Genomic DNA, 21,698 nt, shown 5'->3' on the forward strand with positions numbered 1-21,698 from the left:
ATCTTTTCATTCATTTTTGTGCCATATGCTGTGTAAGATGGAATTCACTGTCACTATTCATTTTATTTGCTTTCAGGTGCTGGCTTTAAATGCCACAATTCTCTTAAGCTTAGAATTAATGGTGCATGTAACCAGGCCAGTTACCATTCGAATTCGGAATTTACAATGTCTCCCCATCACCAGAGTCTGCTTTATGTCATGTTGAGGATTCTATTGATCTTATCAGTTTAGATAGGATGCCTGGTAAAGCCTCCTCAGTAACAGTTAAGGCATCTAATTACATTTATGTTTGCTAAAGAATGTTTCTCCTCTGTATGTCAGTGTATATAAGCTGTGTTTTTCAGTTCTGGTCAGGAACCAGTCCGACGAAGGCTTTTTATAAGTCGAAAGCTCACTGTTTATCCATCTCTAAGTTAGCCAATAAATGGTATCATCCTGATTCAAAACTTCTTGCTATAATGACGGGAGGAGACTCAGCAGAAAGACTGGAGCCAGGCGTCCCATGGTTCAGTTCATCTGTGTTGCGTGTTAGTGTAATGTCACAGAGCTTTCCCCGCTCCTCCACACTACTGAAAGGAGTTGGGGAAGAAGGCAGAGATGGCATCCCTGAGTGACAGTGGGCATGCTGCACTGACAAAGCAGCTGCTCGCTGTAATGAAGCAAGAGGAATAAATTAAGTCTGGGGCAGATTACAGAGATAAAAAAACAGTCGGGCGGTGGCAAACATTACCTGGGTGCTCTGCCCGGCTTAAAGACTCTGGGGAGAACACTGCCCTCGCTGAGAACGGCCACTGCTCACTCCCATGCTCGCTCCCACACACGTTCTCGCTGCCGCCCACTAACCCGGAGATCAGTGAATGGGATCACCGATCTAAGTGCCGGTGTCAATGAGATGCCTGCGATCATTGCACTTGCACTCTTTACTTCCTGTTCCGGTACTATAAGTACAAGGCAGGAAGAAAATATGTGAGGACATCTTGTGGCCAAATAGTAGAATTACACCTACATACATTTTTTTTTTAAGAAAAAGACTCTTATTTTCTAATAAAATTAACCCCATACCCCCTCACTCTCCCATAGTTGCCCAAATAAAAAATTTACATATGTGTAAATACAATTAAAATATATATAAATAGTTACCATAGGGACTGAACTTTTTTAATTTGTATGTCATGGGGGTACATTACTGTTATTTTTACAATTATGGGATTGTAATTAGTGTTGAATGCAAAACAGAGAAAATACACCTTTATTTCCAAATAAAATATTGTTGCCATACATTGTACTAAGGAGATATTTTGAATGTTACAATAAATGATGCAAGATATAGATCATTTTGTAATGATAAGTAGTTATAAAGTTATTGGCAAATTAATGGGAGGAGCGCTGAAAGGTGACAATTGCTCTGGTCTAGTAGGGGAAAAACCCTTTAGAAGGGAAGTGGCTAAATAACTAATTGTCTTTAATAGAGGGAAGCCTCTGGATCTTATTGAGGCTTCCCTCGGTGGTCAAAAGCCCCCTATTGCTGAGGGCGCCCCCCCCCCCTCTGCATCAGGACTGGACAGCTCCTTTATCTGTATCATGGCCACACAGTAGCTACACAAGTCCGCCCACGTATACGCTGAAGCATAGAGCCCTCTGCTCCAGCTAAAGCCCTGTTTTCATCTGTGCGCTTCTGTCCGCTTTTCAGCAACATGTATCAATCTGTAACACTGATGTGCTGATAAAAAGCGGAAAGAAGTGGATAGAAGTGCACAGATGGAGACAAGGCCTTAGGCCTCGTTCACATCAGAGGAGCACAGATGGCCGTGCGACGCGAACGCAGCACATCCGATCGCATGCCATCTGCGCCGCTGCGCTGCTGATCCCATCCATTGACAGTGATGGGATCAGCTCTGTGCGTCCGGGCAAAATGCATGTAGCAGTAAGCAAGCACTTCCCAGCACATCGTACTGCTGCACAGCGCAGTAAATGTGAACGGTAGAAGGGCAGTCTATGCCCTTCTGCCATTCCTGCATTTCAGCACATCATACGTACTTCCATATCCGCACGGAAGCGCGTATGATGTGAACGAGGCCTTACTGTGCATGCGTGGGTGGGCTTGCGAGGCTACTGCAGGGAGAGGAGCTGCACGGCCCCCATATGATTAGCGAAAATGCCTTGTCAGCTTACGGCACTGACTCACACCTGTGCCCCCCCCCCCCCCCCCCAAAAAAAATAGGTTGCACACTGAGCCTGTCAGTTTGTTTTCATCATATAGCTCCATTATTAACTTCCCATCCTGGCCTCTGCTATATGCCACGCGCCAGTGTGAAAGGGCCCTAAGGACTTACAAGATGTGAAAGCATAAATCTAAGGGAGTAATTGAGCAAATCTTGAGCAAATGCAAAGTGTACATATGTACCGGATCTGAGCCAATTAAATGATAATGAAACTTCTGTACTCACCACAGCGTGGAACATTGCAGAATTCCCACCGTTTGTTTGGGTTAGTGGTAAAGCACCATGGTTTTGGCTCCCCATCTGGATTACGACAGTAATTCTTCTCGAGTTTTTTCTCTGGAAGGCTGAAAATAAATTAGAAAAATGAATATTATATGTGATACAACATTTCTGAGGGGATATTATCAAAATGAATCACACCAAAGATTCTGATATTATTATAATTAGGGCTGGGCATTTTGGGCCTGATTCATCAAGCAGCTTAATGAGCTGTAGTGTGCCCTATGCACACCTTACATAGCAGTGCTCGCTGCCATGTAAGGAGTGTGCCTTCCTATGTTACGCGCATTGCTTCCTTAGCAATGCACTCAACATTAACTGCGGGTGGCCCTGCTTCTCTGAAGTATCGCTACCGCAATACTTCACTCGTGGCCGCTACTGTATTAATTTACATAGCTATGTAAATTAATACAGTAGCAGCTGCGAGTGAAATATCACGGTAGCGATACTACACAGAAGCAGGGCCACCCGCAGTTAATGTTATGCGCATTGCTAAGGAATCAATGCGCATAACTAAGGAAGTGCCAGCGAGCACTGCTATGTAAGGGGTGCATAGGGCGCACTACAGCTCATAAAAGAGAAACTGAACTGAAAATAAAAAGTCAAAATAACTATACACAGGTCATACTTACCTCCCGTGTAGCCTACTCCCCAATCTCTTTCTCCTCTCCTGCGTCCCATTTGTCCACTGTGATCAATGGATTTCTCTGTCCTCCATTTAAAAAATGACCAGTACCCCATAACACCTTCCTGGTCAGCACACTGTTAAACTGTAATATCACCTGATTGAGCCATAGGGAAACATGGACATTACCTTGCACATTCAGTTGTAACTGACAGCTGCTGATATATAACTGACAACAACTGGTATATTTCAGTTCTGACAAAATATTGTCAGAACTGGAAGGGATCACTGAAAGAAAAATGGTGAGCTTCTGAGAGGAACTGACCGTGAGGTTACTATGTAATATTCATTTGCAGCTACGTCATGTGTTTATTTTAAATAATTTTACTTGCTTCAAGTTCCGCTGCTTGATGAATCAGGCCCATTGTCCCATAGGGTGTCTACCTGGGTTTCCTCCAGGCACTCGTGGTTTCCCCCCACATCCTGAAAACATACACTTAAGTTCAGGGTCGGACTGGGACACTGGGGGCCCACCAAAGAAATTTCAACCTGGGGCCCACACATCCCATGATTGCGGTGAAAAAAGGGCGTGACCATGCACCGGAAGGTGGATGTGGTCATGATGTATTATGGACAGGGCCAAATGTACATGATCTTAGCAGAATTGTAATACAGAGACACTGCTGCCCAGCAAAACTTTGCATAGAGTCCCCTCCTTCAATATAAAAAAAACAACAAAAATCTATTAACCCTTCGCACTCTCACATGCAAATGTTCAAACAAATGCATTCACAGATTCACTCATCCAGGCACAACTGTTATCCCTACAGCTAAGTTAAAAGCCGGGGTTTTAGTTCACAGAAGAATGCATTCTTATGCTTAGTCACCTATACTGCGCAGAAGTACCCAGGTAAACATAGATGTCCTAACTCTGGCCCTGTAACATGCATAGTGTAGACATGCAAACACATTCATTGCATCAAACCTATCAATGGATTAGGAGCACACATCCTGACGTTCTCTCCTGGGACAGACAGTGCATCTTACCAATCGCACAAGGGAGCTAACGTTATGTGTCTATGTGCACCATGTATTTTTTTCTCCTTCAATATAAAGTAATGTCCTACTTTGCAGAGGTTGCGACCGCAGAGATTGCAGAGGTTGCGACCGCATCGGGGCCCTTGGGCCAAAGGGGCCCGAAGGGCCCTCCCTCAACTACAGTATTACCTCTCTATTGGTCCTGTGCTCATAATAATCACTTCTATAGATACTTTGAACAGTGGTAATCATTAACAAGCTATTTCCCATTCCCTTCTTGCACCTCTTACACTGTAGTTGCCATTGGCAGGTTTTGGTGCGTCGTATCAATTGTTATGTATAGAGTGCTTGGGGGGCCCCATTGTAAAATTTGCATCAAGGCCTACAGCTCCTTAGCTATGCCACTGCTCTCAGCATGAGTGATTACAGCACTGAGAAGAGAATTTTTGTGCTGCAGGCAGTATTGGAGCTCTGTCAGACAAGGAGGGGGGGGGGCCACCAGAGACCTGGAGGCAGGGCCCACCGAGGGAAAAAACTGTACTACTGTGGCCCAGTCCGACCCTGCTTAAGTTAATTGGCTTTCTCCTAAATTGGCCGTAGACTTCAATGGACATATGACTATGCTAGGGGTTCCATCATGAGCCCCTCTGAGGGACATATATTGACAAGACTTTATACCATGGTCTGTAGGTTTCCATAGGTACTCTGATGGTTAGACGTACAGTGTTTACAGGAATTAGCTGCAACAGTTAAGGTGGCCATACATCAGGCGACTTGGCAGCCAATCGACCATCCAATTCAATTATTATAATAGAATTGGATGAAAATTGGTGCTGCCAAGTGCATGCCCGATCGACAAAGCGACTAATTTCGGGACGGATATTGGTCGCACGGTCTATCGTGCATGCCGCAAGATGTCGGGCCGAAGTTGGTTGGTCGGGTGTGCGGTGGTGCAGTGGCCGATTTCGGAATGTGCGATGAGACGAAACCCCCGCCGCTGCCGCCACAATGTATAACTGTGCCCCCCGAGTGTGCATTTATATGTTACCTGTCCTGTTGCAGCCTCCACACGGTGTCCATAAACCTCCGGGCGGCTTTTGTCACATTACTGCCACAAACATGAATCAATTTTATTGGAATTCCACGTGAAAGACCAATACAAAGTGGTGTACACGAGAGAAGTGGAACAAAAATCATACATGATTCCAAACATTTAAAAAAAATAACTGCAAAGTGGGGTGTGCATAATTATTCAGCCCCCTGAGTCTATACTTTGAAGAACCACCGTTTGCTGCAATTACAGCTGCCAGTCTTTTAGGGTATGTCTCTACCAGCTATGCACATCTAGAGACTGAAATCCTTTCCCATTCTTATTTTCAAAACAGCTCCAGCTCAGTCAGATTAGATCACAGGTGTCGAACTCCAGGCCTGGAGGGCCAGGTCCATGCCAGTGTTTAGGATGGGCTGAGAAAGAGAGGAATGTGTTCTACCTGATGGACCACACCTTTCCTGATTTAGACCCATCAATTAATTTGAGTTGTGTCAAAAATGTGTGAGGAGCTCGGCCCTCGTAGGACCGCTTTGACATCCCTGGATTAGATGGACAGAGTTTTCAGATCTTGCCACAGATTCTCGATTGGATTTAGATCTGGACTTTGACTGGGCCATTCTAACACATTGATATGTTTTGTTTTAAACCATTCCACTGTTGCCGTGGTTTTATGTTTAGGGTTGGTGTCCTGCTGGAAGGTGAACCTCCGCCCCAGTCTCAAGTCTTTTGCAGACTCCAAGGGGTTTTCTTCCAAGATTGCCCTGTATTTGGCTCCATCCACCTGCCCATCAACTCTGACCAGCTTCCCACTTTAAACATAGTTGTTTTTCCCTCATATATACCCTATATCGACGGTGATCCAGTCAAGTTTCTCAACGAAAAAATCATTTTGTCAGGAGCAGCGATCGTCCTGGAAACAAAAGGCCGAGTGGGGACGGTTTTTCTCCACCTGCGAACACGAGTGGTTGCCTTGCTGCAACCCAGCTTTGTGAGTATATACTCAATTGCTTTTTTTAATATCCATATCAACTAACGATATTGCACCAGATTGGGCTCCCAGACCTGTTTGTGTTTTTCCTTCACTACTCTACAACTTTGTGCAGTGCACGACTAATTGTTGTCCTATGGACAGATTCCCCCACCTGAGCTGTAGATCTCTGCAGCTCGTCCAGAGTCACCATGGGCCTCTTGACTGCATTTGTGATCAGCACTCTCCTTGTTCGGCCTGTGAGTTTAGGTGGATGGCCTTGTCTTGGTAGGTTTACAGTTGTGCCATACTCCTTCCATTTCTGAATGATCACTTGAACAGTGCTCCGTGGGATGTTCAAGGCTTTGGAAGTCTTTTTGTATCCTAAGCCTGCTTTAAATTTCTCAATAACTTTATCCATGACCTGTCTGGTGTGTTCTTTGGACTTCATGGTGTTGTTGCTCCCAATATTCTCTTAGACAACCTCTGAGGCTGTCATAGAGCAGCTGTATTTGTACTGACATTACATCACACACAGGTGCACTCTATTTAGTCATTAGCACTCATCAGGCAATGTCTATGGGCAACTGATTGCACTCAGACCAAAGGGGGCTGAATAATTACGCACACCCCACCTTGCAGTTATTTTTTTTTTAATGTTTGGAATCATGTATGATTTTCGTTCCACTTCTCACGTGTACATCTCTTTGTATTGGTCTTTCACATGGAATTCCATTAAAATTGATTCATGTTTGTGGCAGTAATATGTCAAAATGTGAAAAACTTCAAGATGGCCAAATACTTTTGCAAACCACTGTATAAATGCACACACTGGGGGGAACATTTATACATTGGAGACAGTGGCAGTGCGGATTTCCCTGAAGATTTCATGCTGAAATCGGATGGAAATCGACCTGTAGTGTATGGGCAGAATCAACAAAAAGGCAAATTTATCTCTAATCAGATTCGATTAGAGATAAATTTGTCTCTTGGGCACCTTTAGAGTAGGTTTCTTCCTATTAATTTTGGTGGGAACTTAAAAAGGAACTTCAGCCTAAACCAGGCATGGGCAAACTTGGCCCTCCAGCTGTTAAGGAACTACAAGTCCCACAATGCATTGCAGGAGTCTGACAGCCACAGTCATGACTCATAAAAGCAAATACATTGTGGGACTTGTAGTACCGTAACAGCTGGAGGGCCAAGTTTGCCCATGCCTGGCCTAAACAAACATACTGTAATTAAGTTACATTAGTTATGTTAATTAAAATAGATAGGTAATATAATCTCTTACCCACCCTGTTTTAAAAGAACAGACAAATGTTTGATTTCATGAGGGCAGCCATCTTTTTGGTTGAAAGGAGGTGACATGGAGCATGAGACACAGTTCCAACTGTCCTGTGTGCTGATCACCCCTCCCAGTTGTTAGGCAACATGAACAACAACATAGGAAATCTCATCATGCTTTGCACAGCATCAGGGAAAAAAAGCCCGGGCAGTTTTCTATGATGGGTGGAGCTTAGCTAAAAATGCAGCTAAAAATTATGCTTTTGTAAGAAAAACAAAGTTCTGATGCCGTGAAACTGTTAAAGAAACACCAAGCCTTTTCAGTTCTGCTGAATAGATTTTTAGTCCGGAGGTTCACTTTAATTTTGAAAAGAGTGGAATGGAGCAACTGTGTCACTGTAAGAAGCCAGTTACTGCAGTCTTACCTTGCTGGATTGTAGCCATGATTATGAGGGGTTTGTGAATCCCAATTCTGACACTCAAGACCTGATACAGTTCTGGACATTTTTCCTTTGTAGTTTTCACCACTGCAGTGGTAGCAGTCATCTGCAATATTAGCATTAAAACCCTAATTAATATATTTTAACTATACTGTTAGACATCGATCCTGGTTTATTAAAGAGACTATTCAATGAAAAGGAATGACACATTCAATGGATCCTCTTGTAATAAAAAATATATACCATAATTAATTGTCAGTTCATTTTCCTTAAACTCACTCCCCGAGCCCCGTGTAATTTTCAGTGAATAGCCTGTTTAAGGCTACGTTCACAGTGGGCGCTGTGTACCCTGTAACAACAAGAATGCAATGGAATTGGAAAGCGGCAATGCCCATTATCTGCCTTGTTACGTCACATACAGTAAAGCATAGAGTCAATAAAAAAATATGCTTCACTGTAACCATTAACGTGCGTGTTTTACCATGCAGCACTCCGTTTTACTGCAATGCACCCACCGCACTGTGAACATAGCATAGGTGGTGCATTGCAGTGCAGCAAGCCACGTTACAGAACGGCTGTTATGCCACACCTCAATGCACCACTGTGAATGTAGCCTACACCATTTCCATCTACATTTTCCAAGCATCACCAATGGGAATGCTATAAGTGAACCAGCAAACTCATACTGGATGTTTATTTTCAAAATTGCCCATTGTCAGTTGGTTAAAAAAAAAGGACAGCCCTTACCAGTCATGGTGGAATACTGTATAATGGCCATTGCTAAACTGTTAGTAAATTTGCATTTAGGGAAGAAGAGAGCAGAGGCACTGTAATAGCAAAATGAGGTACCTTTTAATCCACGGTGTAAGACACAGCAAGGGTACACAGTGGGGGTGAGGGAATGCCTGACAGCTGTTTCGCTAAGGAAGCTTCATCAGAGGCAAAAATAAGTTCCTTATTTTTGCCTCTGAAGAAGCTTTCTTAGCGAAACAGCTGTCAGGCATTCCCTCACCCGCACTGTGTACCCTTGCTGATGTCTTACACCGTGGATTAAAAAGTACCTCATTTTGCTATTACAGTGCCTCTGCTCTCTTCTTCCTTATATGCATGTGTATGTTTCTGAGAGCACGTTCTAGCACAGAGTACTTGATCCAGTGAACCCAGTGCCTTCTGCCCTCATCTAGTGCCAGTCTTTTTCTTCTACATACCGTTAGTAAATTTGCAGTTGTGTGATTGCAGTCTCATGTAGGCATCCACAATGAAAATATTTTGAATAAACACAGGCTGCCTTGGATTTCTTTGATTAAAAAAAAAAATCGTGCTGTGGATGCTGCATGCAACTACTGTCAGGCACAGGACCACTAATTAATAAAGCTCCGAGCACCTCCTATTAATAATACTTTATAATCCTAACCACTTAATAGCAGATAGTTTCTAATGTAATATATTCAAGTTTGTTGGCTCACATATCCTATCTTCTTTGGAGATGCTTGAAGATCTATGGAGATAACTTAGTAAATCAGACCCAACTTATTACAATAGCTAGAAAACAAAAATCAAGAACAATTACTTTAAATTAAATATCTTTACATTATTCTTATAGTAAACTGTAATTACGGTATACTGTGCTTACACATATAAATGTACCATAGCTTAAAATACATTCTCACCTTCACATTGAGAAATACTACAATATTCAAATCTAACATCGGGGTCTGTAGTGTAGCACCAAGGTCCATCCTGATCTCCATCTGGGTTCCTACAGAAGTTTGCCTCAAGCCCAGCATCTGGGTACCTTTGAGGAGTAATGCTGGAAAAGATAAAAAAAAAAGTTTCTCATTTAAATATTATAAAATAACACAAAATAATTTAGCTGCAAGTTCTAATTCTTTCATTAAAATTCGTTAATAATCAACACAAGTTTAGCAGTGAATGCTTGGGCAAAAGCTCTAACAATGTTACCATGGGGATTTCACTTGATGTATTACAGTTGAAGGAAAGTGTGGCACATAAGTGATCCAGCAAGCTTGTACTGTGCCTAGCTTAAAGCGGATCCGAGATGAAAAACTAACTACAACAAGTAACTTGTCTATACTGTATATCTTATCTAAAGTTTAGATAGTTTACACAGACAGCAAATCTAGCTGCAAACAGCTTCAACGGAATATGATTATTTATTTCTGTGATATAATGACAGCGGCCATGTTCTGTTTGTAAACATTACACACAGGCAAGCTGATCTGCATCTCCAAGCCCTCAGCCTGTGAAAAACTAATTTCCCCTCCTCCTTCCTCCCCTCTGCAATCTCTGGCTAGTAACCTCCTCCTCCTGCCCAAACTGAAATCCCATAAGCCCTTGCTACTGTCTGAAAATGCCAAGGCACTCTGGAGAAGCTGTGGGCGAGGCTTGTTTAGTTTATGGGGAATTAGAGTATTAAAACAAAAAAAAAGTATTTGGCTTGAGGATTGCCATATAAACTATATGAAAGGAACACAATTATGCAATGAGTAAAAGTTTATCTCGGATCCACTTTAACTACTTGAAGACCGCTCCACGCCAATGGGCGTGGCCGCGGCGGCAGCCCCAGGACCGCCTAACGCCAATTGGCATCAAGTCCTGGGGCTGGGATTTGCAGGAGATCGCGCGCAGGCTGCGCGCGCATCTCCTGCTCGGGGGCAGAGCTCCACCCCGACTTCAGGCTCCGAGCGGCTATTGCCGCTCGGGAGACTGTTAGACGGCGCGATAGCCGTCTATTTACATAGTGCAGCGCTGCGATCAGCAGCAGCGCTGCACTGGGGACAGCCGTGTGACACGGCTGTCCCCCTGGGGGACAAGAGAGCGATCGGCTCTCATAGGCAGAAGCCTATGACAGCCGATCGCCAGTGATTGCCCAGCTGGGGGGAGGGAGGGGATTAGGAAATACAGTAAAAAAGAAAAAGAGAACTTGTAAAAAACAAAACAAAAACAACAACATAAATATTTATTTAAAAAAAATAAACACAAGGGGGGCGATCAGACTCCACCAACAGATAGCTCTGTTGGTGGGGAGAAAAGGGGGGGGGATCACTCATGTGCTGTGTTGTGCGGCCCTGCAGCTTGGCCTTAAAGCTGCAGTGGCTAATTAAGTAAAAAGCAGCCTGGTCTTTAGGGAGGTTTACCACTGTGGTCCTCAAGTGGTTACGCTGGTAAAAGTCTACACTTCAGACTCTGGGTCATATTAGAATATAGTAAGGATTGTTGCAATGCTAATGAATGAGAGCTTGTGTTACTACCAGTGGTGCTCACCGCCAGGTCGTGATCACGCTTACGCGTGGATTCACGACCATTTTGACGCATTCCGCCTCGGACACGCTAAGCCGTGAATAGATTTTCAACCACGAAAATCTACTTCGGCTTCGCGTGAATGCGGACAGAAATCCGCATTCACGCTCGTGAAACCCGGCGCTGAAGTCGTGGTTTGCGGAAATGCGTCAAACTATGCGGAAGTGACACATTGCAGGCCAATCAGAGTGCCCCAGCCAGGCCCTAGCAACCAATCACAGGAGGGGAGCTATGCCCTCCCCTCCTGAATATAAAGCGGCGGCCATGATGGAAAAGCTCTGTCCTTGCTAGACTGTGGTGCTGAGAGGATTATCTCCAGGCCATTGTTGTTTGAGCAAGTGCATTTATTGTGTTAAAAACAAAGCGTTTTTTTTGCTAACACTGCTCTTATACTGTACACAGTTAGCTAGTCAGTGAGTGATTGCTGTAGTTAGTTGTAGTCAGTGTAGTGTAGTGGGAGTGTGGGAGTCTAGTGATTATTTAACTGTGTGTAGTGCAGGCAGGTTCAGTGCTGCAGTGTAGTCAGTGTAGTGGGAGTGGGGATTATCTGTGTGTAGTGCAGGCAGGCAGGTTAGTGCAGCTGCAGTGTTCACTTGCATATTCCAGTGACAGTTATACACTTGTACTATTTGCAGGCAGCCAGTCACACCGCCGGCGCCGCCACTCTCTGCCAGCGCTGTTCATTCATTCTGTCAGTGACTTTGTCCCGTGCCCAGTGCCCACTGCTCGCTCGCTGGCATATGAGCATCTCATTACACAGTGTGACATCCTTGTGTGCCCACTGCATCCTTCAGTGACCTAGTTGTATATCCAGTGCCCACTGCTGTGTCCACTGCATCCTTCAGTGACCTTGTACTGTGCCCACTGCATCCTTCAGTGACCTAGTTGTATATCCAGTGCCCACTGCTGTGCCCACTGCATCCTTCAGTGACCTTGTACTGTGCCCACTGCATCCTTCAGTGACCTAGTTGTATACCCAGTGCCCACTGCTGTGCCCACTGCATCCTTCAGTGACCTTGTACTGTGCCCACTGCATCCTTCAGTGACCTAGTTGTATATCCAGTGCCCACTGCTGTGCCCACCGCATCCTTCAGTGACCTTGTACTGTGCCCACTGCATCCTTCAGTGACCTAGTTGTATATCCAGTGCCCACTGCTGTGCCCACTGCATCCTTCAGTGACCTTGTACTGTGCCCACTGCATCCTTCAGTGACCTAGTTGTATATCCAGTGCCCACTGCTGTGCCCACTGCATCCTTCAGTGACCTTGTACTGTGCCCACTGCATCCTTCAGTGACCTAGTTGTATATCCAGTGCCCACTGCTGTGCCCACTGCATCCTTCAGTGACCTAGTTGTATATCCAGTGCCCACTGCTGTGCCCACTGCATCCTTCAGTGACCTTGTACTGTGCCCACTGCATCCTTCAGTGACCTAGTTGTATATCCAGTGCCCACTGCTGTGCCCACTGCATCCTTCAGTGACCTTGTACTGTGCCCACTGCATCCTTCAGTGACCTAGTTGTATATCCAGTGCCCACTGCTGTGCCCACTGCATCCTTCAGTGACCTTGTACTGTGCCCACTGCATCCTTCAGTGCCGTTGTACTGTGCCTGGTGCATCCTTCAGTGACCTTGTACTGTGCCCACTGCATCCAGTGATTCATTACTAGCAACATGTCTGGCAGGGTTTCGCGGGGTGAGAGGAAAGGGAGTTCAATTGCCTCAGCCACTTCTGGGACTGCTCCACGTCCAGGGAGAGGACGCCCAGCTGTACGTGGTCGTGATGCAGCAGAAAGGGGGGCAGCAAAGCCTGGGCCGAGTCAGCGGACGCCATTGTCCAAATATTTTAAAGTTTCTAGTCCCCGTGTGGTGGTTGAGCAAATGGAATCTGACGTACTCATGGACATCATGACTTCCTCCCAGACCTCTACTGTGAGCACCACTCCAAGCAGCAGCAGCAGCAGCAGCCAACGTCCCACGCTTGTTGTGACATCCACCCCAGCACCCACTGGTCAGCAGCCCTCCCAGGATGACAGCGTTCTGTCCCTCAGTCCGGCTTCTGGGAACCTGCTGATGCAAGAAGCTCAAGACTTACTGGGGACCGATGTGGCAGAGATTGAGATCGGGCCACAATCACAAGCGTTGTTGAGTTCTGGTGATGAAGAAGAGGGGTCTGTGTCTGGGGATGTAGGGACAGAAGAGGAGGCGGGGGAGTCAGAGGAAGAGCTGGATTATGATGATGCTGCTGATGATGACGACGTTGTGGACCCTAACTATGTGCAGCCTGCTGAGTCCGTGGAAGAATGGTCAGAGGCAGAGCAGGATGACGAGTCACCTCGGCCTAGGCAAGGATATCGCCATATGTGGGCATCGGCAGCAGTGGGTGTGGAGGAAGTAGACAGGACACTGCTTCAGCCGGCACCACCACCATGCAACCCCCGGCAACTACTACCACACATTGTTCCGCTGCACCCTCTGCTAGTGGGGGCCGCAGTAAATTAAAGTCACCAGTGTGGGATTGCTTTGAGGAATGTACTGATGACAAAAGGTATGCGGTGTGCAGGTTATGCAGCAAAAGATTGAGCCGTGGGAAAAGTCTGAGCAAGATGGGTACCTCATCCCTCCAGGGCCACCTGAGAAGCCGCCACTGCCGCGAGTATGCGGACTTTAAGAGGAAGCAGGCACTGCTGGCAGGGGTTCCTGAGAGCAGAAGGCCCACCAGCGCAGCAGCATCATCCCTCCCTCAGGGTCGTGAATCCCCCACAGCAGCAGCAGTAGTAGCACGCAAGCGCTCTTCCACCTCGGCTACTCAGGACACAGACATTGAGGCTGGCAGCCAGTGTTCGTCTCTCTCCTCTGTCTCCCCTGCATCCCAGCGTCGTCAGACCCTGCTGAGTGACACCTTTCAGGGTCTGACCAAGCCTCTGCCTCCAAGCCACAGGCGGATCCGCAAACTAAATGGCTTGCTGGCCCGGGCCATGGCATCACAGCTGCTTCCCTACTCCCTGGTGCAGGAGGGGAGCGCCATGCGGACGCTGCTCCAATTTGGCATCCCCGAGTGGCAAGTCCCCAGTCACCACTATTTCAACAGGAGCGCGATCCCAGCACTCCACAAGTTTGCGGTGGAAAACGTGGCACGTTCCCTGGACTACTCTGTGGGCAAGCGGGTCCACGTGGCCATGGACTCGTGGAGTAGCAGATTTGGGACAGGTCGCTACCTGTCCTTTACGGCCCACTGGGTGACACTGATGGAAGGGAGGGAGGACAAGAGCGCATCAGCCCAGCTAGTGGTGCCACCACGAGGGATCAGGGGGGATGCAGAAGGGTCCTGTCACGACACTCCCTCTGCACCCGGAAAGCAAGCCCGCCTCGGCAGCAGCAGCGCCAAGCCTCGGCACTGCCAAGCCCTTTTAAAATTGGTGACCCTGGGGAAGGAGAGGCTTACGGCCACCAACGTCCTGGCCGCCCTCAGGAAGCAGGAGCGGAGGTGGCTGACCCCCAGAGGCCTGTAAGTGGGGTATGTGGCAGCCGATAACGGGGCCAACCTGGTGGCAGCAGTGCAGCAGGGAAACCTCCAGCACATCCCCTGCTTGGCCCACTTGCTCAATCTTGTGGTGCAGCGCTTCTTGTGCACCTACCAGGGGATGAGCGAGCTGCTGCAGGATGCCCGGGCGGTGGTACGCTTTTTCCGCCTGTCAGCCACTGCCTCTGCACTCTTGTCCACCTTACAGCAGCAGTATGGAAGGCCACAACACCGGATGATCATCGACATGCCAGTTCGCTGGAATTCGACTCTGGCCATGTTGAAGCGGCTGTGTCAGCACAGGCTGGCTCTTAGGGCCTACATGCTAGACCCAAGTGTCCCCAGCAACCAGCAAGTCCCCATGATTACTGCCACTCAGTGGACACTGATGCAGCAAGTATGCCTGGTGCTGAGTCCCTTCCTGGAGGCAACCAAGATGGTCAGTGAGGAGCGGGCCTCTGTGTGCCAGTGGGTGCCCTTGGTTTGTCTACTGGAGCAGGCAATGGACAATTTAATTGAGCATGGGGATGAAGCCCTGAGGCAGTTGGAAGTACAGGAGCAGATGGCAGCACAGTCCAGCTCAGAGGAGGGCTCACAGCAGGTAGTGGAAGAGTTGGAGGTCCCTAACCTGAATGAGGAGGAGGAGCAGAGTGCAGCAGGCGTTGTACGTGGATGGCGGTTTGAGGAGGACAACGACATGGCACAGGAAGAGGACAGGCATGCGTTATGGGACAATGGCGAGGACGAGGAAGATCTTGCTGGCAGGGCCCACTTGTTTCCCATGGCTGTGCACATGTTGCGCTGCCTTCGCAGGGACCCCCGGGTGATCCAGATGTGTTCAAGGGAGGACATCTGAATTACCTTGATGCTTGATCCCCGTCTGAAGGGGAAGCTGGGAGACTTAATGACGCCATCCACCACCGAGCAACGCACAAGGGAGTTGAAGGAGGCCCTTGTGCGCAGACTACTGGAAGCATTCCCCCAGCCTTCCACCCCCACTGTAACTGCTCTGCCAAGCCAGCAAGAGGTGCCTGCCATTGCCACTAGCAGCACAACAACAACCACCAGCAGCAGCAGCAGCAACTGGCGCCCCGGAGACCTGAAGAGCCTAAGCAAGAGCCTGTATGCAGTGCAGCAGCCCAGAACAGAGGTGCCCGCCACAGCATCCACCACCAACCAGCACAAGCAACGACTGACCACCATGGTGTCTGACTATATGGGGTCATCCAGCAGGCTCAATGACACCGACAGCCCCGTGGACCCCTTGGAGTACTGGGTCAAGAGACTGGACATCTGGAGCGAGCTTTCCCAGTACGCCCTGGAACTCCTATCCTGCCCTCCTTCCAGTGTCCTCTCAGAGAGATGCTTTAGTGCGGCCGGTGGCGTGGTCACAGAGAAGCGCTCTCGGCTCTCCCACGCCTCTGTGGACAAACTCACCTTCCTGAAAATCAACCAGGCTTGGGTGGAAGGTGAGGGGACATGAAGTGGCTGCTGCATGTGCTGTTGTTAACTATGCCTGCCTTTATAAAGACAGTTACTACCTGCCTAGTGCCTACCTTGGTTAATTTTTTGGTGTTATGGTACTACTACCAGTAAGTTGCCATGGTCCTCCTTCTGAGCTGCTGAACTGACCGCCCGCTTTGTCCTCCTGACTCAGTCGCTACTACACTCCGCGTTCACACTGCCCGGGTCACTGGGTGCATTTAATTTTTTGGCCAGCACTATGACGCTGTGCTACTACTACTACCACCAGTATGTTACCATGGTCCTTCTGTGCTGCTGCTGCTGAACTGAACGCCCGCTTTGTCCTCCTCCTCCTCCTGACTCAGTCGCTACCACGGTACCACCAATGTACTCTGTCTGCGTTATCACTGCCCGGGTCACCGGGTGCATTTAATTTTTTGGCCAGCACTATGACGCTGTGCTACTACTACTACCACCAGTATGTTGCCATGGTCCTTCTGTGCTGCTGAACTGAACGCCCGCTTTGTCCTCCTCCTCCTCCTGACTCAGTCGCTACCACGGTACCACCAATGTACTCTGTCTGCGTTATCACTGCCCGGGTCACCGGGTGCATTTAATTTTTTGGCCAGCACTATGACGCTGTGCTGCTACTACTACCACCAGTATGTTGCCATGGTCCTTCTGTGCTGCTGCTGCTGCTGCTGAACTGAAAGCCCGCTTTGTCCTCCTCCTCCTTCTGACTCAGTCGCTACCACGGTACCACCAATGTACTCTGTCTGCGTTATCACTGCCCGGGTCACCGGGTGCATTTAATTTTTTGGCCAGCACTATGACGCTGTGCTGCTGCTACTACTACCACCAGTATGTTGCCATGGTCCTTCTGTGCTGCTGCTGCTGAACTGACCGCCCGCATTGTCCTCCTCCTCCTGACTCAGTCGCTTCCCGCTGCTGCACTCTGCGTTCACACTGCCCGGGTCACCGGGTGCATTTAATTTTTTGGCCAGCACTATGACGCTGTGCTGCTACTACTACCACCAGTATGTTGCCATGGTCCTTCTGTGCTGCTGCTGCTGAACTGAACGCCCGCTTTGTCCTCCTCCTCCTCCTGACTCAGTCGCTACCACGGTACCACCAATGTACTCTGTCTGCGTTATCACTGCCCGGGTCACCGGGTGTATTTAATTTTTTGGCCAGCACTATGACGCTGTGCTGCTACTACTACTACCAGTATGTTGCCGTGGTCCTTCTGTGCTGCTGAACTGACCGCCCGCATAGTCCTTCTCCTGACTCAGTCGCTACCACCACTGCACTCTGCGTTCACACTGCCCGTGTCCACTGACAACTCTGCTGCGATGTCATTGCTAATTGCTGCAAAAAAAAAAAAAAAATTACAAAAACCTCTCTGGGGCCTTTTTGGCGTCAGCCACTCATCCTCCTCCAGCGGTACCTTCGCCGCCAAGTGCCATTGGAACTCGCCTTCACCTCTTTGACTGCTTAACGCGCATATCCCTTTTTAAAACCACTTATTACCAATTAATAGCCCCATTTAAAGTGTTGATTTCACTTTAAAATCCATTTTCTCTAGAAAAAAAAAATCTTTTGGAATTTTTTATGTTGAAGTTATGTTGCCCCTTATCACCTCGATAATCCATGCAATTTGGGGGATTGTAGCATGTATGGGGGCTTTGTTATTAACGTTAAAAGAAAATCCGCCTCCGGGCGGGAATCCACGCGTGATTACGCCATTCACGGCAGAAAATCCGCGTGGTTGCGTGGACGCTGACGAAAATCCGCATGCGGCGGGGCTGAATGCGGATTTTTTTTGCAACCACGCGGATTGCCGAATTCGTGGATGAGGCACATCCGAGCATCCCTGGTTACTACAGTTGAAAGCGATAAAGAAAAATCCAACCCAGGATTGCAGGGTCACTTATGTTTTTCAGTATTCTCCATTTTTAGTAAATCCATCCCATTGTACCATTGCATATAATAAAGAGCAACACATCATACAAATCAGAACTTAGTGTGATGATTTGCTCAGCTGCCTGTGCAGGCAGGCAGCTTTTTGACCATTGTGTAGGTTTGCATGCTGCAGGACTCTGGAAAGAAGAGCTTCTGTCAGTTTTGCAGCTTGTGCTTGCTGAGGAATTTGCATACGTTGTCATGCAAATTGCCTGGCCACATTCATTGGAGGCGTGTACTATAAGTACTATGTGTGTCCCACAATGCTTTGCTGTTCATAAGGAGTCTTCCTGTGAAACACTCTGGAGAGTGTCAGCCATGCTCTTGGTTTGAAGATCAGCTTAGAGTAATTCCTGGAAACTGTGCTAGGCAGATTCCATAGTGCAGTTAGGATTGTTTATCTGTTTGTTTGTTCAGTTGCTGTTGTCCTGTCCCAGCGGTGGTCGACAGGAAATGGTTCTGATTTCTGTTCTTGGAGTATAGCTGGTGCAGCGGTTGCTACCAGCTATCTCTTCTGTTCTGTCTCCTGGGATCGCGCTAGCCACTTTTCGCTAGCGCTGTGGATCCTTCTGTTCTGTCTCCTGGGATCGCGCTAGCCACTTTCCGCTAGTGCTGTGGATCCTTCTGTTCTGCTACTCTGTACCTGGATCGCGCTAGCCACTTTTCACTAGTGCTGTGGATCCTATCTCTCGCTTGTCCCTGTTTTCGTGTGTCTGTCTTGTCTGCTACGACCGCTTGCTGGAGGCTCTGTGAGGTAACCGTTAAGCAAGCGTTCGCGTCCTCTGTTTCATGTTTGTCTGTCGATGGTTAGTTAGGCGTGCTTGTCTCTATTGTGCTTATCACGTGGAGACCGCGCATAACCGCGTGCACTGTTGCGAATGAGTGCGGTGTTCGCGGTTAGCTAGCGTTTGTTATTTTCCGCATCTTCTCATTGTATTATTTGCTGTGCCTTTGCTACCCTCGTATTCTGTTCTGATCTGCCTTGTGTCACGTCTGGCGATCGCACCTCTCGCGATCGCGTTCCTTTTTCATATCTGCTGTTGTGTGTGCGTGGTCGCGGGGTGGCTACTGGATTGGCGCACACACATACAACCTGTCCCTTTGCTCGTTCTCATTCGCAATCGCCTCTCTTGCGATTGCGTTCTGCGCTTCGTACAATTCCTGTCTGGCAGTTGTGGAGGTACAGAGGATTGGTTCCTCTGCACTCCCCAGCGCCATCTGCCGACAGAAATTTCCCTCTACGGGTGCGTAGCACCTTTTGCTGGGTGCCTGCAATTACACGCTTGTGGAGGATTTCCGCCGTGTCAGCGCACGCGTTGTGCGCTGATCATGGAGAAAGTTCCACAATTGTTACAGTATGAACAGCCCAACCCAAAACCCCAGTGTAGACGGAATTTCCGATTTGTACGATTTTGTCGAATATGGCTCTTGTACCTTTAAGAGTTTTAAAAAACTTGAACCTGAATCAGCAGACAAATTTTTGTCTGAGTGTACGAAACTGTTAGCCAACCCTGAATTCCAATGCACCCCAGTGTCTACCTGGGCCCCCCAAATGGTCTACATTCTGTTGGGGGGCGAAATGTCAATGTGGGCTTATGATGTGTTAGATCATACCACCCTGAGTCAAAGACCCCTGGAATTCTTGGCCTTTTTAATTCACAATTGGCTGAGATTACCTCAATTACCATACCCCCTTAATGAGTTGTTGTCAGCAGCTCAATCAGCTGTTCCATCTACTCTTTTATCCATAAAGCAGCCATCCAAAGCCTCTAAGTCTAAACGTAAAAGATCTAGGAAGGCTTCCCAGCGGAAAGATCCGTTGCCCATAGCAACCACAAATAAAGAGGTTATTTCTGTCAAGTCTGAAATGGGCAAAACCATGCAGTATGATAATGATGTTTATAATGCATCTGCTGATCAGTTTCCAGGTTTTTTGCCCCAATCCAAAGCTTATGTGGATCCTGCTATAGTTAGGATCGCACACTACATTAAAGCAGTTAAAAAATCTGTTCTTGTTCCTGAACTCCACCCCTATGGAGATTATCTGGATACTGGCCTGTTTGAACCCCCATTTGCTTTCTGGGATGTTGGGGCCTTGCTGGAGAAATTCGATTTTGATTGGAAAGCCTTTTGCGATTTTTACATCGCAAAAAGCGAAGATGTCTTGAATGCTTGTCTCGATTCTATGTACCTTCTGATTGATTCCGATGAATGTGACAAGGATGATGTGGATCTGGTGATCTATGTATGGCAAACGATTTTGGATGAGTTGCACACACACCAACCAATTGATTCCAATAAAGAGACATCGTTGTCGGATGATTGTTCCTGCCTTTCTGGGGTAAAGCATGAGAGTCTTGACTTTGTGCAATCTGAAATGAATGAGTATGCCGCTGTGGTTGATTCCTGTGCGAATCCTGAAGGATTCTCTCCTGACAGTGTGCAGTTTGAATCTGTGCGATCTGAAGCCTGTTTCTCGGATCTTCCTGCAGATTGTGATCGGCATGAGTCTGCCGGTTTCCTCAAGGATGTGTGGGATCCTTTGTCATTTAGAAACAGATCTTTGAGATCTTCCATCTGTGACCCTGCTATGGGGAAAGTTTCTCGACTGTGCAGCGTCAAAAGTAAAATTAATATGCCTAATAAAGTTTATTCTGTTGATGTCGCTATTTCTTCTGCAAATGAGTCTCTGTCTCACCCTGTTCTCACCTGTAAGGGCCCGTTGCCTGGGGACAGTTGCTCCAGCGTTTCGGTCCTAGATGCCTTGCAGTCTGCTCCGCAGATCGCGGAGGTTTGCGCTATGGAAGCGTCAGTTTCACAACCTAAAGTGACTTTTGATTTGCAGGTTTTGCGTCCTGGCTCCTCGGATTTGACATTGTTGGCCGAATCTAAGAGTGAGACAGCGCTTCGGTTTTGCGAATCTGACTCTGAAACATTTTTGCTGGGTCCAGAGAGAGTTTCTCTGAGCCTGCCCTGTACCATGAATAACAATATGATGTCCAATCACACTGATATTTGTGAGTCCCTTTCTTGCTCTGAGGGAAGTGCTGATTCTGCACCCTGTACTCTGGATGAGTCAATGTGGCCTTGCTTAGAATCCCATGCAGTGTCCCTAGAGGCTCGTCTGGGTATTGCCACTATACTCACCTGTTTTTCTGCAGTTTTGGAGTTGCAAGCTAGTTTAACTGCTACGCAGAATTCTGGGTGCAGCGAGATTAAAGTTAGGGAGTCAGTGTGTGGTTCAGTGAATATTCCTGTACATTCCGCTCATGATGATGAAATTCAGTCTCAGTTTATGGTGGAACCTTCCCTGGGACATGTCCTGAGGTTTCTCCTGTGCTGGTGTACCCCAATGTGCTCTGTGACCCAGAAAGCCCAAGTGTGCCTCGGTTACCAGCATACTCAGATGCTTCCTCGGTGGAGACATGTTCTGATTTAGCCTGCCTGCTTGCATGCCTAGAAGTGGTCCCTGAAAGTCTTGATCTTGATGGGTGTCCTCGTAATTCTGAGTCTGGAATTGTCATT

General features: G+C 47.6%; 1 protein-coding gene across 1 annotated transcript in view; it reads right to left on the bottom strand.

Moving 5' to 3' along the window:
• Positions 1-21,698, bottom strand: part of PLG (plasminogen) — a 176,549-nt gene that overhangs the window by 93,172 nt on the left and 61,679 nt on the right. The window contains exons 5-7 of the mRNA XM_068231734.1: positions 9,577-9,716; positions 7,892-8,012; positions 2,448-2,566 (exon numbers count right to left, since the gene is read on the bottom strand). Of these exons, the coding sequence (XP_068087835.1) occupies positions 2,448-2,566; positions 7,892-8,012; positions 9,577-9,716 (380 nt within the window). The remainder of the gene's footprint in view (positions 1-2,447; positions 2,567-7,891; positions 8,013-9,576; positions 9,717-21,698) is intronic.

This window comes from Hyperolius riggenbachi, chromosome 4, assembly GCF_040937935.1.
Source record: "Hyperolius riggenbachi isolate aHypRig1 chromosome 4, aHypRig1.pri, whole genome shotgun sequence".
NCBI classification, from domain to species: Eukaryota; Metazoa; Chordata; class Amphibia; order Anura; family Hyperoliidae; genus Hyperolius; species Hyperolius riggenbachi.